Here is an 18940-nt window from a genome sequence, read left to right as displayed (position 1 = left end):
TTTATTTTCTCTAATAGTTGAAAAATCCAGGCATTATGAACATGAAGAAACAGCTGAGATGATGGCAGCCAGGATTGACAGGGATGTTGTAAGTAAAACTATAAACTTTGGGATGTTGGTTTTGAAGATGATTTAAAAGAAAACATTTTTTAAATAATAATTTTATAAATAGGAAAGTATTCTTTTAGACTGGTAATCTATGCTAAAGTTATTCTTTATGTCTGTTTATCTCTGTTTGTTATTTTGGCCCTTTGATTTTATTGTATATGATGATTCCTGGTGTGGAATCTTCCTCCATCAATACCAATTAATAATTCACCCATAATCGTTGGTCTTGAGATGTGCTTGGGGCACTGTGAGGTTAATAGATGTGCTTGTGGTCACCAATTAAACATGTTTTAGTGGCAATTCTTGAACTCAAGTCTTCCTGACTTCAAAGCCAGCTTCCTATCCATTATACTACTTCTCTTTTATTTTTATGACTGTATCTTGCTACAGTAAATGAGCATTAAATACTAAGTAGTTCATATGATAGGAATCTGTGAGAAATTTAGATGGATAGTGTTAATATCTGGCTTCTCTTATTCTCTACTTTGTAAATTGCAATTTTGATAACCTAAGTACCAAAACAAGTTTAGATTTGCTTTTAGTATGACCTTTAATGTGACCCTTATTGAAAAGAAATTGTAGAATGCCTAAAAAATGAACATATAATTTCTAATGGTATAATTTAGTATTAGACGATCTTTTACCACAATCTAAATGTGTGAAGTTACAACAATGTTTTGTATTAGTGCAGTTATTCTCTGTTTCATATGTGTAAAAATATCTTTAAATTTAGTTAACAATAGAAAGTTTGTAATTTTTCTAATTAAATATTAAAACCTACTACATACATATGGAAGAAAAACAAATAGTAGACTTTTTCTGACAACTAAATCAATTTGTGATAATTCTCAAACATTTGAAATATTAATGTATCATTAAATCATTTTTTTCACATGGAAACTTTGCAATGCCTCCATTATTGTGTCCAAATGGCATATCAGTCAAATTGTCATAAAATCGTATATCTCCTTCATTCCAAAAAATAATACTATATATACTTTTCATGGTAATACTTATTAAGAAAACACACCAGTATTAAAGCAAGTAATTTAATCTTGTGTATGTGTATGTGTATATATGTAACTAAATACATTTATATATTACATTAGATAAATTAGAATTAATTGATAACTGTCTAATAATTTGAGTAGTCATTATAAAAGGTTTTCATGATAGCATTTGGAAATAGGAAAAATAAACCATGAAAACTATGATATTACATTTTAGTCACTGGCATGTTTATTCAGTTCTCTTTCCTACTTCTCATGGTAATCTTAAATTTCTGCAAATAAAATTTTGTCAAGTTCTTAATTTTTCTTTGATGACTCAATATTTATAGCAATCATAATATTACTTAAATTTTTTCTTCTCATGTTTTAGCAAATCTTAAATCATATTTTGGATGACATTGAATTTTTTATCACCAAACTTCAAAAAGCAGCTGAAGCATTTTCTGAGCTTTCTAAAAGGAAAAAAACTAAGAAAAGTAAAAAGAAAGGCCCAGGTGGTAAGTTGGATTTTACTCACTTTTTAAAATTCAGTAAGAATTCCAAATTGGAATAAATTCTGCAGTTCCAGCATAACCTAGGGAAAAACTATTCAAGAAAATGTTTGTTGGTCTTGTTGGGATCCCAGATATAATAGGAATGGATTGGGATGGATGCTGCAAAGAGTGCATGTTTGTACTTGCATACTTTCTAATTAGGAAAGTAGTGAGGGTGCCATGCTCAAATCAGCATTAGGACTTTTTGTTTGAAATTTAAGAATTGTGGTATATATGTGTTATGTGCATGTTAAAATTAGAATTGGATTTTAATAAAATAAATGTTACATATGGTATTTATATATATGATAGATATGTGGTAAATAAATGTATAACAGAGGAAAAACTAGTTTAATAATTACAATTTTTTCTAATTTGAATACAAATAGAATGATTCTTGCATACAAAGAAAAATCAAAGATGTATTTTAAAACACTATCCAATAGTATGTTGACTAAAGGAAGCATTGTGAGACAAAAAGACAGCTACAGTTTTAAAATGAAAAGTTTGAATAAAATTTGGTATATTTTAATCTACTCCAGAAAATTAGAAATTAGGGTTCCAATAATCAGCAAGGAGAAATTCAAATTATATGGTAATGAAAAAATATTTGCATATTTAAAGATACCATCAGAAATGAAAAAATATTAGATTTGCTCATATTTGACCTCTGATTTTATGTTGGACATAACTAACAGCATAACAACTAATTTTTTATGATTTTTAATAGTATTTTATCTTTCCAATTACATGTAATTTTAATTGTTTTACCAAGAAGGAGCAAGATTCAATAAAGAAAATCCTGGAAATTTTTGGTTCCAAAGCCATGGAGTTCATGAGCCTTTTATTTATCTGAAAGGATCATTTGGAAGGTATTGGCTTGAACCAATACTTAAGTGAAACTAGGGATGAAGGCTTAAAAGACTGATACTCCAGTTTAGTAGAAAGTAGCATGGGTTCATCTTCTGGGCAAATGAAAGTGAGAAGGAAGTTCAGCTAATAGCTTCTGGCCTTAATTGAGCAATTGGTGTGGAAGAAGAGAGGCTCTGGCTACACAATCATATATATCAATAGGCCAAGAAAAAGATTCAGGAACAAATTGAAGCACTAAAAAAACCCTACATGTAAGACCTGCAAAAACTGACAGAGGAAATAAGACAGGAAGATAAAGAAGAAATCAGAAAATTAAAAGAGGGGCTGAAGCAGAGAAAAAGAAAAGGAAAAAAGTGTGTAGAAATCTTATAAAAAAAGAAACTTTCTGTGGCAGATGAGCAAAGAAATGCCAGAGCTGAGTTGTGAGTCATAATGTGTTCTTTGAAAACGTCTCAAATTTTTTGGGAGCAACCTTTGTCATCATTTAAAAAATACATACATACATACATACATACATATATATTAAGGAACTTGGTAAAAATCATCTTATGCTCTGTTAATTTTTCAACTTGTCCTTTCTCTATTGTTTATTTGATGAATAATCAGTTGTTCCAGATTGATGTCTTCAAAAATACACAGCTGCAAACCATTCATTATCAAAAATACCTTAATATTTATTAACTAATGTTTTAATATGAAAATGAAGAAAGAGACGCTATTCCCATGAAAAACCAGAAAAGGAAATTCTAACTCTTCTGAAGTAAAATTTTCATTCCAAGATCTAGGGGAAGACAAAAGGAATTTAATACTTTGCTATTTCTCCATTCTCACATTTTTAGAAAGGAGATATATTCACTGGGATGGTGGATCTTATTTACATTTTGTTATCATTATCAAGAAACATAAAATAGTTAATAGCTCACATTTGTATAGGGTATTAAGGATTATAGAACATTTTATGTAGTGTAGAATATCTCATCTGATTTGATCCTTGGAACAACTCTGAAGAAAAATGTTATTATCATTCACATTTTATCTGAGGAACCTAAAACTGAAAAAAATTAAGTAATTTGCTTAGGATCACAGGGCTAGTAAGTACCTGAGGCTGGATTTGAATTCAGATCTTCCTGTCTCTTAAAGTTCTCTGAGGTTCAAAAAGAACTGATTTTTCCTATTGTCATGAAAGTAGTTGGTTGTCAAGGTTAGGATACCAGCCTGGATCTCTCCTGATTTTAAGGCCAATGCTCTTTTTATCATACCATATCACCTCTTCTATTAAATGACTGTTAATTCAAGGTCTTGGAATTCTATCTGCTTTGACCAGATCACATTCAGAGTATAATGATGGTGTATATGGAATGCCAAATTCCTGTCAATCCATAGACAGTGAAAAGCTTCCATTCAAGTAGAAGAGACAATGCAGTTAACATTTTTATTTCATTCTGCTAGGTGAACTGCATGATCTGAATATAATTTGGCTTTTCTTGGAAAAAGTGAATGAATAAATAAATGAAAACAGTCCTCAATGGTAAATATGATACCTAGGTATAAACTCAATTGGAGACTAAAAAATAAATAGCCAAATATTGGCCAAATTATTAAAACCATTAAAATTATATTAAAAATTACAGTATTAAATGTAGCTAAAACAATTATCCATGATAAGTTAAAGACAACAAAATTCCATGTTGGTGCAACTATGGAAAAGAAACAAATTATTTACATAAAATAAAATCTTTTGCACAATAATAACATTGCTTCTGTTATACTATGTTGAGAATCTACTATGTTGCAAATTTCGTGGATTTTTTTTTTTTACAAACTTTCACTTGATAACACCATGAAAGAAGCTATAGCAGCTAGGTTTTAGATGGAATACGTGTAGAGAAAAGCCCTTCTAGATTGTATTTCCAATTAATTTCTGAAAATTATCTCTATATTTATTTCACTAGAGGGTGTATTAACACTCCGAGCAAAACCACCACCTCCTGATGAATTTTTTGACTGCTTCCAAAAATTTAAGCATGGATTTAACCTCTTGGTAAGTAGAAAGACAATTATGTATATAGTACAAGTAAGAGAAAGAAGGAACACTATAATCATTAACTTGGTAGAAAAAAAATTTTATATAAGTTCTAAGAAACTTATGTTTATTTCTAGTCTTATTTTGCCTATTTGATTAAAACATAGAGAAGGTGAAGCCTGATCTATAAAACTTGGTTTAAAAATGTAACATGTTCTTTTTATTTTGCTGATCTTCTTATATAAGATAATATTCAATTTAAGAAATTGGATTAACCATCAAGAAGTATTTATCCCAATTTAATTAGATCCAGTCTAGCAAATATTTATTAGATTTAGGGGACTACATACTAGGTACTTGGGATTCAATGACAGAATACAAAACAACTCCTGTCCTTAAGGAGTTTATATTCTTTAGAGGAAGAAAACATAGAAACAGATAAGCTTATTTATATCTATTTGGTGAGGGAAAGAACAATCTTCAAGGGAGTGGCACATGAGTAATCAAGGCAATTGCAACTTCTAGAAGGTAGAGGTAAGAAAATAATGCATTCTAGTATCAGCACAACCTTTTAAAGACACAGGAGCAGGAGATTGGATTTTCAATTTGGAGAACTTGCAGTCCAATTCGGATGCAACATGGAAAACTTGAAGGAGAATAATATAAAATAAACCTAAAAGTTCATATTATGGAAGCATATTATGAGAAATTTAAGTGCTTTTTAAAATAACCTTGGAGAAAGTCATTTCATTGAAGTAATGAGGTCAGAAGCCAAATTATGAGAACTTGGTTGAGAAGTTAATAATAGGATAGGAAATGGAAAGAATGAAAAAACAATGAGGTTTATTTTAGGACTTTGTGAAAGGGAGAAGATTAATAAGATTATAGACTGAAGTGAAGGGGGGGGGGAATGAGGAAGGAAAGAAGTAGGGAAAGAAAAGAATAAAATTGAAGAGATTTAGTTCCTATTGGTAAAGGACATAAATATTAAAGGAGTTAGCCTTAACAAAAAGAAATGCCAACTCTTCAACGGAAACTAGCAAAAAAGAGAATGGGGGAGGTTGAGAAGTTTTGAGGTATGGAATAGAGAGAAGAAACAGCTCACAAAGGATGACTTGTGTTTTCTCTGTAAAACTATGTCCAAAACAGAATTCATTGTCTTTTTCCCTAAATCCTCCCCAAGTCCTAACCTTCCCCATTACTGCAAAGAACAACACTATCCCCCCAATCCAGAGGCTCATACAACCAGAGTCATCCTTGACTCCTCACTATTTTTCACTCCTTCATCTCTCTTCTTGTGTCCGTCATCTCCATATCCAATCTATTACCAAGGCTTGCTGGTTTAACTTCCCTCAAATATCCCCCCTTCTGTTCTCTGACACTTCCTTCTCTAATACAGACTCTCACCTTGAGCACCAGAGCCTAGTGACTAAGCCTCTTGTCTTGGGAAGGGCTCATAATAGTAGTTATTTCTCCATGCTAGTTTATGATCATGAAAGGTTACAGTCAAAGCAGAGTAGCAGTAGAGTCCAGCTTATGGGAGTTATATCGGAAGAAACCAATTGCTGAATTGGACCACACCTGTAGCATCTGCTTATGTTGCTCTTAGAACAAGGCAAAACTTTGGTTACTGTGATGTTACCCAAAGTGATAATCTACCAGCTCCTCAGAATTATACTTACCTTGCCATTTTGACAATGTAATGTTATGTTGACCTATATCTTTCTTTCTTAATTGAGTATCGCTTTCCTTCAAAATGGTTTGGAATTTGTTTTGCATTTTTTAAAAAATTGTTGTCTTATTGTTTCAGGCAAAATTGAAATCTCACATCCAGAATCCTAGCGCTGCAGATTTGGTTCATTTTTTGTATACACCATTAAACATGGTAAGTAATTTGCTCCAAATCACCCAAATAGTTGTAAAAATAGGAATCTTGATGTTTTGTCCACTTCCTACTACTTTGTTTCACACCCCACTTCTTTTATTATTCCTCCAAAATATTGGGTGTATATATATATATACACGTACACACACACACACACATATATATATATATATATATGGCCTAATTTAAATATAATATTTTTTCTATGCAAATTAATGTGGATCAGTGGGTTCAGAATTTTCTGAGAGTAGAGAAATTTGATGTGTCAGCTTATCTATTAAAATATACAATTAAATAATTTAAATGGGGAGACATACTTGCTATGCTACTTCACAGTGAGGATTGAGTTTATTTATATTTTTAAGAGGAGGAAAGAGTTATTAATTATTATTAAATATATTTTAATGAATATTTAAGGATAGTAAAAGTGAGAGCAATCTATTCAGTCCATTAAAATGTGCTAATGATTGATAGCAATGTTTCTAACTTTTGAAACCCGATGCCTACTAGATATGAGAGACATTGAGACCATATCCTGCTCCTAGATTATTTTCCTTGGGAACTGAAAAAATGGTGGTGGGGGAAAGCAGACATGGAGTATCAAAGATTTTGTGGATTTGTGGAGAATGTAGAACACAAGGTCTATCTAGAAGGAAGAGAAGGACTTCAGCAGATTTGGGATAGAGATATATTGGAGAGCATAAGCAAAAGCCCAGAGGCAGAACAAGAATGGAGAATAGAAAGTTGTCCTTTTTGGTTAGAAATTTAAGCATGATTATTTTGTTCTTGTTGCTAGTACTAAAACAAATGCAACACATTTTCATCTTTGCTTCTTCTCAAGAAAATGACTCCTTAATAAAAAGAACTTGTTATAAATAGTTTAACTATCGATTACACTATCTTAACTTTTTATAGTGTATAAACGACATATTTTTATTTTATATTTTTTAAATTGTTGATCCGTTTTGTATTTTGCATGGTAACAATTTCCCAATATACTCTCTGCTACTCCATTGAATCCTCCACTGTAATAAGGAAAAACAATTAGAAATAATCAATTGACAAAGTTCTTGTATTTAACAATATATTCAATATTTCAAGGGAAATATATTTTGTTATCTCCTCTGGGGGATCAAAACTGGCCATGATACTTAACAAATAAGTTTAGGTGCCTTTTCAAGTTGGTTTCATTTTAATTATAATTATTGTGTATGATATTTTTCTCCTTATATCAGTAGGCATCAATTTCTGCACATCATTCTATGTTTCTATGAATTCCTAACATTTATTATTTCTTATAGGACAGGAGTATTCCATATAAAATGGTTTGTTTAATGATTCTCTTAGTGATGAACACTTCTCTTTTTTTTTCAATTTTTCATTGCCACCAGAAATGCTAAAATGAATTTTTGTTAACCAATCACAAACATATATACTAAGTGTTGGGAATGTCCCCCCCTTCCCACCCAAAATGGCAGAAACAAAAATCTCTATTCTCAAGGATTCACATTTTAATGGGAAAAGAATCATTCTAATAATCAGGATATATACTCTTGTAATCTCAAAAAAAAGTATAGCTGCTATAGAAGGAGATCAAGAAAAACCTCTTGCATAAAATAATATTTGAACTGAATATTGAAGGAAACCAGGGAAGCCAGAATGCGGGGCATGGGACACAACCAGTAAAAGCACAGCTGGAGGCAAGACATGTATTTTTAAGTGTTTACTTAGTGCCGGGCTGAGTGCTAAGTGCTAGAGATACAAATACAGGAAATAAAAAAGACTCTTTGCCTTCAAGAAGCTTACATTCTAGGGGAAAACAGGCAGTGAGCAGAAGGGAGCTGAAAAGTGGTATATGACTTACACCTAGGGGAGAAAGGAGGAAAGGTAAGCTGTGCAGAGAATGATGATGAAGTTCCAAGATTCACTAGCAGAGCAGCAAGGAGATGGAGTGTTATATGCAATTGCACAGGATTTTCAAGGACAGAATTGCTAAATCATAGTATGTTGGAGGGAGTAAAATTGTAAGACAATTGAAAAAGTAGGAAAAGTATGTGTTCTGAAAGGCTTTCAGAAGAAGTAGCAGAAAAATTTATACTTTAGGTAATTTTTGGGAGGAATATTATTTTTGAGGTATGGACCCACTGGAATTACTGAATATGGGGAGGAAGGGCAAGGAGTTAATATGATCAAACTTATGCTTAAAGCACAGATCCATTTTGGGAAAAAAATATAGGATGAATTGGACTGGGGAAAGAGTTGAAACAAAGGGAAAACCAGAAGGTTATTAAATTAAAGCCAGGGCCTAATTAGTGCAAGTAAGGAATTTCATAAAATAATCTTGTATGTTTTAATCTGTAATATTTGAAGTTATAATTATGTAAAATATAGTAATTGGTTCCAGTCTAATGAAAATATGTAGTGGGGAATTGGGGGGAAATGTGACCACAGTTCATTATTTTAACTAATACGAATCTACCTGGTTCAGACAGGAAATGATGAGCACCCAAACTAAAATGGTGGCTATATGGGTGAAAAGAAGGACACATGTTGTTGAAGGTTGAAATGATAAAATTTGGCAACAGACTGGCCATGAGAAATGAATGCAAGAGAAGAGTCCAGGATAACACTGAAATTATGTATGAGCTTGCATGATTAGAAAATGGTAGTGCCTTAATAAAAACAGAAGTAGTGAGGTTGGGAAGAGATGAAGGGTTTGGGGAAGAAAGGTAATGAATACTGTTTTAGAAGTGGTGAGAAGCATATGAGACATAAACTTCTGTGACATAACATTTTTCTAATCTTATTTATCTTCATTTCTCAGTGTGCACAAATAGAATCTGTGAGAGAAAATGTGCTTCCTATCCTATGTGCTAGGAATATGGGTGTGGCCTCTTTTTCCTCCCAGTTTCAATTCCTTTTGTTAAACCTGAGATTTTAGCTTTTCCCCAACTTCATAAGCACCAAGATAGTGCAGGGAATAGAGTATGGAACTTGGATTCAGGAAGAACTGACTTAATACACTTATTAACTATGTTAGTCATAAATTTTTGTGGACAAGTCTCAACTCTCTCAACCTGGTTTTTTAATCTGTAAAATATGGATAATAACATCTCTCACAAGGTTATTATGAGAATCATATGAAATAACATATAAAACACTTTGCAAATTTTAATATGCTTATATAAATGCTTGATACTCTCTTGCCTTGGTCACTACTAAAACCCTGGAAGACCTTACTCAGTCAACAGGAGAGGTTTAAAGCTGAAATACAGCCAGTTACAAAGATGTGCCAATTAACTGGAACAAAGTAAAATAAAAAAAGGGTATAATAAACCTCAACAACTTTTTACATCTTTAAAAAATTATTTTACTATGTAATATATTTGCTCCATTGGCTTACAAGTTTTACCATGGAGTTCACAAGATTTTGATACATTTTCTTTAAATCTTTACTAAAACACAATTATCACATTCAATTTAAGTATACCTTTGATGACTAATCTGTTCTTTCAAGTCTAGCATTAATCATAGCCTATAGATTTTTGAATGGGTTTTAGTAAGACAAGTTTCAAAATCGCTTCAGCATGTTAATCTATAGATCTTGGCTAAATATTTTCACATTTCATGATAGATGGCATAATGCAAGACCATATTGTAGTAATCCATTTCTACTTGGACAATTCTATAATTCTAAAACAATTCTGATTCTTTTTATATGAGTCTTTTTAACAGAGTTCATGATTCTCTTGATGGGGACAAGAATTCTAAGCCCAATACAAGTTAAAAATCCAGAGAATATTTTTGGGAATGTTTTAGATGTCCAGTGAAGATGCCTGGATCTGACAGACTCATTCAACCTTCTTATGACAAAACTAGTCTTTTCATTGTTCTTTCAATTTCAGGAAGCCTTGTAATGCATTGTAGAAAAATCAGTTACAATCCTGCCAGCTTTCAGATCCCTTTGAAGATCTTTGCTTGATTTCCGAGGATTAATTAGGCTATTCTGTGTTAATAGTTTCTCATTTCTTGATGTCATTTTTTATTTTTGACTCTTTGTATTCTCAAGTGACTGATTCTGTTTCATTGTGTGCTTGAAATACTTGAGTTTTCCATATAGATACTAAAAATATTTCTAATAGTAATTGAAGTATGCTTTATAAGAGCAAACTTTTATACATAGAAGTAACCATTCTTTAAAATCACAAACTTTAAAAAACAACAACAAAAGAAAGCAATGAAAGGTATTTCTGTGGCTTGAAATTTGACTTTTAACTGAGAAAATTAATAAAAGTTGAGGAAATCAGATCATTCAGTTTTATCTGGTCAAGGTGAGATCCTGAGTTAACCTAGTATCAGTAGAATTAGTAGGATTTAGTAGTATCATTAAAATTTATTCCCTCTTTGGAAGCTTTCCAAAATGCATCTTTTTTTAAAAAAAAAAAATTCATGGTCCAACACATGATAAAAATCCCTGAAGATTGTAAAAATAATTGTCCAAAAGTATTCTTGTTTCTGTCTTAAGATATAGTTGATGATTTCTAAGGAATTGTTATCATGATGTTTATCAGAGAAACCTGCCTATAAAGATTCTTCCCTCATCCTCCCGCCTCCCCCATTTCTTAAACTGTTATCTTTATTAAGTCAAAATTTATGGGAAAGCTGATGAGGGAGGAGAAGAAAGGGTTCAAAATAGTTCCAGATTTAGATTGTTAAAACATAAATACTTATTCTTCTGTGGTTTTTGCACCATCTTGTTTATTTTTTGTTATGAGAATATACAGCTACTCACAATATGACCTTTATTTCTGTCTCTAACATTACTTTCAAAACTATATTTTTCGAGTATGAATTAATTGAGTTTGCCAGTTGGGATCACTTCAATAAAATTTTTATAGCTTAAAATCACAAATAACAGAGATAAGGTTTTCAAAGGAAATATTAATATAAAAATCAATAGATAGATTCCTCCAGTGTTTCTAAAGAAAGTTAATCTTTCATTTTATTTTCTTAGGCCAAGATGAACTAGATTGGTATACTTGGTAATGGTTTAATGCTATTATCTAAACAAGATTAGATTGGAGATTATGGAGTATGAAAAAATACATTGATTTTTTTAATGGATTTTTGTGTGCTGTTAGAAATTGTGTGCTGAAGTTGTGTGCTGAAGAAATTGTTGTTCTTTTAGGTGGTACAGGCAACTGGAGGTCCTGAACTTGCCAGTACAGTACTCAGTCCTCTGTTGACCAAGGATACAATTGATTTCTTAAATCAGACTGTCAGTGTTGAAGAAAGGCAACTCTGGATGTCCTTGGGAGAAACATGGATAAAACCCAGGTAAAGAATTATGCAAATCTAACATTTTAAGTAATTAAGGTTTTGGAATACCATTGTGGTGTAGGCATATCAATAAAATAATTATATCACAATTCATTGGATCCATGGTATCATCCGTGTGGAATTTTTGTAATCCTAAAAATGCTTCACAGAGATTCTTTCCAATGTTATGGTAGCCCTGTAGGTCATTTTAACATTTAATGGGTGCAAATGTAGCCCTCAGACTATAAATGTTTTCCTTTATTTTTAATAGATAACTGGCTGAGTTTTTTTCCCCATCATCTTTTCTGCCATATTGTTCATTAGTTATCATTAATAACATGCTACAACCCACTCATGTATATCATGCATCACTCCACTTCCCTTTGTGTCAGATATAATTCACATTCTTTGCAAGTTCAAGAATTGCAGTCATGTAGGCTCATGCAAAGAATAATGTTTAAATGATAGATTTTTTTTATTAGGAATCAGGTTGGGATTATTGAAAATTCTGTATTTTATAACAACCACATATAAAAATACAGCTGATGCTCTTCTTACTAATCAATCAATTCTGGACCCAGAAAGAAACAAAAATCTAACATATTCCAAAATATTCATAACAGCAATTTATGATAACTAAGAACCAGTAACAAAAGCAAAAATCCATTGGTTTGAAAATAGGTGAAGACAAATGAACTATGACTTGTGGACATGATCAGATATAATTGTGCATAAAGAAATAATTAATATAAAGAATTCAGAAAGATTTATATGAAATAATTCAGGGTGAATGAAATTAGCAGAACCAAAAGAACAATACATACAAGGACTACAACAATGTAAATAAAGAGATAAAGCAAAACTGACCTCTGAGCAGTTGGAGGGAAAAATTATGATCCTGAAGAGCAGATATTGAAATATAGCTTTTTCCTTAAATCATAAAAATAAAGGACTTGTTTTCTATTTGGAGTGTTGGTTATCTTGTTGAATATAGTTTTTGTGGTGAGTGTTTATGCTTCATTTTTTTCTTAGTTACGTGAAAAGTTTTAGTCTAGAGGATCCGTGGATGAGTAGGTGTTTCCAAAAAATGACTTTAAAATGTAAAAAACAAAAAAACCCTAATTAAATTTACATTCCAAAAAATTATCTGTTCCCTTTTGTTTTTTCTCTAGGATTCACTCAATATATAGTTCATGTTCTTAATGATATCACAGAGATCAGAAAATTATCTCATATATAAATATAGTTGTTGATAGATAACATAACATTTCAGAAACAATGCTATTCATTGTCTTTCTAAACATCTAATACAATCTCCATCTTCAAATATCTTAAGAATACCCACAGATTTTTCTTGGATGTATTTGGTCTTATCCAATTGTTCTTAACAACTCAATTTACTTGAGTATCATGTTTATTTCCTCATAAATCCCACTATTAAGTGATATTTTTGCAGTTCAAATGTGATTGTTCCATTGTCTGAGAGGATAAAACAGATTTCATAAAAATACTGACATATTCTTTCCATTTTTCATCCAACTTGTAATCAAATTTCCAGTTTTATCTATTAATTCACATTAGATAGTGGTATACTTGGAGTCTTTTACTGGGCTTTTTTTCTGTCCTTTCTCTTCCATTCCTGTTTGCGGTTTTGTAAGTAATACTACTTATTATTTTCCATTATCCTCTTCCCTAAAGTTTTAAAGATGAGTTTTATTCTAAACAAATGTTGATTTTGGCTGCCATTTCTCTTCATCTGGTAAAGAAATCAAATATTTTTGGCTTGGCGTGGTTTCCAGGCTCTTATGGCTTCCCCAAGTTTGTTTATGACATTAGCTAAACTTCCGTAGGAAATGAAGATAGTCATATTTAAGGGTTTTACCTATTTCTTCTTCCTTAATGTTAATTGCCTTTTTGGAAGAGATAAAGCAGAACTAGCATATTTGCAAACATTATTGTCTCAGTCGTCATCCTTCTGGTTTAATGATAATTTTGATCTTTCCTATAAAGGCTGTTTCAAAAATGACTGTTATGGTAGTAAATAATCAGTTTCTATCTTTTAAGGTAGATTCGTTTTCATTTTTGTGATAGTTTCATGTTTATAGTTCACTTTAGCCACAGATCTTCAAATGAACTATTGTCTAACCACATGTCCTTGAGCAGATTTGTAGATTTTAGTAAAAAGTTGAAACATACAATATACAATTGGAAACAACAACAAAAATTAATATGATTTTCAGCTTTTTAAAAATTGATGTTTTCAGGAAAAGGAAGTTGATATCTTATCTCACTGTATTTCGTAGTAATCCAGTCAAGATGGGTACCTAATTTGGGGTGATTGCCTTTTGAGTTCAGACAAATAGATGTACAGGAGAAATATTGTAGAGATAAAAATCTATAATCCTGGCAATTTATCAGATATGGATTATAAAATAGAGATTTGATGAGGATTTTTCTGAGGTGGAAAATTGTTGTTGTTGTTGTTTAGTTGATTTTTTTATGTCTGATTCTTCCTGACCCCATTTGAAGCTTTCTTGGCAAAGATACTAGAGTGGTTTGCCATTTCTTTCTCCAGCTTATTTTACAAAGGAGGAAACTGAGGCAAATAGGGTTAAGTGATTCACCCAGGGTCACACATTTATTAAGTCTGTTAGGCTGGATTTGAGCTCAGCTGCACCTAACACTAAGGCCAACACTCAGTCCACTGCATCACCTACTTGCCCCTGAGCTGGAAAACGGATTTTTTTAATGAGCGTTCTAGCAGATTATTATTGGGCTAGATTACCTCTGGTCCTAATACTGATAGAGACCTCAGAGACCATCTAGTCCAATTCGATTTTAAGGCCCGGAGAGGGAAAAACGGGTCAAGAAGTGATAGGAACACTACCTAGTAGTGAAAATAGAATGACCCATAGAGGCCATCTACTCTAACCTCATTTTGTAGAAATCCAGGAACTAGAGGAGGAACCATAGAGGAAAGCATTTGAGGTGAGAATCAAAGGAGACAGAAACATCAGTGATAATGTCTTCAGGTTATACTATTCATACTGGACAGAAAAAATAAAAAGAGATGAGTGCTTCAAGAAACAGATCAGTAGCCTAGCATGGTAATTTAATATAAAAGTCATGGGAGATGTCAATTTGGACATCTGCTAGAGTTCTCTCTGTGCATAGAGAAGAATATCCAGAAATTTTTTGATTTACATAGTAACAATTTCATTGTTCAGAAGATATAGGAGCGTTTAAGTGGCAAGAAACTGGAAACTCAGTGGCTGCCCATCAGTTGGAGAATGGCTGAATAAGTTAGGGTATATGAATGTTATGGAATATTATTGTTCTATAAGAAACAATTAGGAGGATGATTTCAGAGAGACCTGGAGAGACTTACATGAACTGATGCTGAATGAAGTGAGTAGGGCCAGGAGATCACTGTACATAGCAACAATGAGATTATATGATGATCAGTTCTGATAGACGTGGCTCTTTTCAACAATGAGATGATTCAGGCCAGTTCCAATGGTCTTGTGATGGAGAGAGCCATCAACACCCAGAGAGAGGCCTGTAAGAACTGAGTGTGGATCACAACATAATATTTTCACTCTTTTAGTTGTTGTTTGCTTGCATTTTGTTTTCCTTCTCATCTTTTGATTTGATTTTTCTAGTGCAACATAATTGTGGAAATATGTATAGAAGAATTGCACATGTTTAACATATATTGGATTACTTGACATCTAGGGGAGGAGGTGGAGGAAGGGAGGGATAAAATTTAGAACACAAGGGTTTGCAAGGGTGAATGTTGAAATTTATCCATGTATATGTTTTGAAAATAAAAATCTTTAATTAAAAAAAGTTAAAAAAAAAAAAGCAACTGATAATCAAATATGTGCACCAAAAAAAGGAAAGAAGAAAGAAAAAAAGATAGTGGAGCTAACATCTGAACTAGATTACCATCAAAAATTATGTATTGATTAATGAAATAGAAATGATAAGTTTTGGCAAAGAGGACCATTTCTTCTTATAATTTATGATTGAAAAAGTGAGAAAAACCAAGAAGAGTCTGACATATGTGCTAGAAAGCAGATATCAAAGGACATGACCTAATTAAAATTTTTAGAAATCAGCCTAGTAGATATGGGATGTTCCCAAGAATAAAATTATGATGCTACTAAGAGAAACAATTTTAATGAGGAAGAAAGGATATAGTTTCCTTGAGAGACAAAATATACAGAGATTTTCATCAGTCTTACTTGATTTTAAAAGTCATGTAGGGAAGAGTAAAGCAAACATGGACAATAGAAGACAAACATCAAAGTAAAGCAGAGTAGTAATTGTTAATTAGTATTGGTTAATTAGTAACTAATTAACATAGTTAATATAGTCTGCCAAATATTCCAAAGACAACAAAAAGTTTTTTTGGTTAATAGCTGTTTTTGACTAAGTGGAGGAAGAAAGAAGGATCAAAGAAGGGATAAGAATATAGCTTGGGGTAGATGAAATAACAATTGAAGGGAGAGAGAAAGAGCTGTTCACTTCATTTTTCTATTCTATTTTCTTATCAAGAAGAATGACCATTAGATTGACAAGAGACTGTTCAAAATGATGAATAGGGAGTTGACACCTAAACTAAATAGGGAGAGATAGTACAAGAGCTCTTAGCTGTTTTTGATGAGTTCAAGTCACCAGCTTCAGACAAACTACTTTCCAGGGTACTGAACAAAAGTGATTCCTGTCAGGAGTTTTGAAGAATTAATGGAGAGTTGTTCAGGTCTGAAGAAGAATGAAAGAGTTCTTAAAGCACTAGAGAGGGGTGAATATTCTAACTTTTTGAAAAAAGGAAAGTGAATGGAAATAGCTGGCAATCTATAGATTGATAAATTTGAGTTTGATTCCTGACAAAATTGCAGAAGTTATCCTTGAACCTTTAGAAAGAGTTGGTGATCATAAAAAAAACTGCATGGCTTCATCAAGAACAGAGTATACCATACTAATCACATTTCCTGTTTGGATAAGGTTATTTGATAGATCAAGGGAATATTGAACACCTAATTTTCCAAATGTTCACAAAGAATTTGACACTATCTCAGGATGTTCTTGTGTATAAGAAAGGGAAAATATAGATTTTCCTTTTTCTGCCTTTGTCACCATGCTGAAGTCAAAGGCCACACAGGATTCATTGTTTTGTATTTCTTTGTTTACAGGATTGTCAAAGGATTCATCATTTATTGACCAAATATTAGGGATGCATCTCTTTACTTAATCATAATAGTTGGTATTTATATAAAATCCCACTTTATGACACTTTCAAGTTCCTGAACTTTATTAGAAAAATTAATAATTTTATATGTATTTTTGACAATTATTCTTATTTGATTGCAAAACCCTGAGTTAAGTACTAATGATATTATTATACTCACTTTTTTAAATAAAGAAAGTGAGACTTTAAGTACTTGCCATCACAGTCAGTATTAGCAGTGATATGTAAACCCAGGTTCATACTCATAGTTCAACATTTTTTCTCAATATCATGTTATTTCTTAGTTATACTAGTCCTCAAAGAGCAAAATGAGCCCATCCCTGAGTCCATACTTCAAAGCTTTCTAGATTAGTGGATCTGTTCAGAGTTTCTAGTCCATAGGCAATGCCTTCTAAGAACTTAAGATCACACCATACTGTGATGGAGCATAAAAATAAAACTCATTTCCTTATTTTTAAACTAATTTTTAAAATAAATAGTATGAGTTAGAGGATTTCTAGAGTGAATGTGCAAAAGTAATTAAAGAAATCAGATTATGACTTGTCTGTATTGGCCTGGTATATATTTAAATATTTAATCTATATTTAATTACTATATCTTTTTCATTTTTCTAAGAAAGGAATTTTTATTTTAAAAACTCTCTCATTTAATGAAATTTAAATTTCATTCTCCTGTCTCTTTCATAAACTGTTTTCTTTCTCTTGGTCCCAGTACTAGAACTCTCATTTTCATTCATTAATACTAGAACTCATAGAATCTTTTCCTAGTGATTTCCTAGTTTCTTTTCTCTTTTCCATCTAATCTCTCTTCTAAGTAATCTATCTCAAAAATCCTTATATCACCTTCCTGTGATCATATCAATATTCTCCTATGAGATAAAATATCATTTCAATAGCTTTTAGTAGATTTGCTTATTTGATCTTTTCATAACTATGCTGCCACTAATTTATTTTTACAATTGAAATAACATACAAACCATACAATTGCCCTTTTCCCTTCATTTATTTTAGAGAAACATGGAATATAGTTTTGATTTCAGAAGGCAACACTGAACATAAAAACTTACAAAGTCATACAAATTGCTTTAAAAATACAACAGAAGTTATTTATTGGAGTGTGACATTATGGATAGAGAGGCAGAGTAATAAATGGTTGAAGGACCAATCTCAAAGCCAGGAAGATCTGGATTAAGGTCCTGCCTCTGATGTGTCCTAAATGTGTGTCCCTGGGAAGATCATATTCAGAGTTCTATATAACTCTCCAAGGCTATAAGTTATAGAAAAAGTGCCAATCTGCATCGACAGAGGAGCTTTCACTCACGAGTTCCCTATGCAAAGAAATATTTGATCTAAACTTTTTTTGTATTGCATTACGCAAATCAATTTTTCAATAAGAAGATTATTGTGTCAACAAACTAGCTTTTACTGTGTGTCAAATACTGGTCTTAGTGCTAGAAACAAAAAGTAGTAAGAGGAGTTCTTACTCTTGAGAAGCTGACAGTTTAATGGGGAAAGAATGTGCTAACAACTATATACAGCTAAATTATATGCAGATAATCAATAGAGGGTTTGCATTAGGATTAAGGAGGAATGAGAAAGGCTTCTTACAGGAGGCAAGACTTTAGTTGAGACTTGAAGGATTCCAGGGAAGCTAGGAGACAGAGATGGAAAAGAGAGTTCTAGATACCCAAAGGGCTATCAAATGGTGCACACTCTTTGATCCAACAGCATCTCTAGTGGGTCTATATCCCAAAAAGATCATAAAAGAGGGAAAGGGACCCAAATGTGCAAAAATATTTGTAGCAGCTCTTTTTTTTTTTTTTTTTTTTTTTTTTTTTTTTGTAGTTGAAAGGATCTGGAAATTTAGTGGCTGCCCATCAGTTGGGGAAAGGCTGAATAAGTAATGATATAAGGATATAATGGAATATTATTGTTC

The 18940-nt window shown here is 32.0% G+C and overlaps 1 protein-coding gene across 2 annotated transcripts in view; it reads left to right on the top strand.

Moving 5' to 3' along the window:
- The window catches only part of EPS8 (epidermal growth factor receptor pathway substrate 8), a 99403-nt gene that overhangs the window by 30133 nt on the left and 50330 nt on the right, over positions 1–18940 (top strand). For both annotated transcript variants that reach the window (XM_031938361.1, XM_031938360.1), the window contains exons 8-12: positions 18–88; positions 1489–1615; positions 4477–4565; positions 6358–6432; positions 11621–11769. In XM_031938361.1, the coding sequence (XP_031794221.1) occupies positions 18–88; positions 1489–1615; positions 4477–4565; positions 6358–6432; positions 11621–11769 (511 nt within the window). The remainder of the gene's footprint in view (positions 1–17; positions 89–1488; positions 1616–4476; positions 4566–6357; positions 6433–11620; positions 11770–18940) is intronic.

This window comes from Sarcophilus harrisii, chromosome 5 (genome assembly GCF_902635505.1).
Source record: "Sarcophilus harrisii chromosome 5, mSarHar1.11, whole genome shotgun sequence".
Taxonomy (NCBI): Eukaryota; Metazoa; Chordata; class Mammalia; order Dasyuromorphia; family Dasyuridae; genus Sarcophilus; species Sarcophilus harrisii.
Note: the sequence above shows the minus strand (reverse complement) of the source record. Positions and strands in the feature narration are given on the sequence as shown.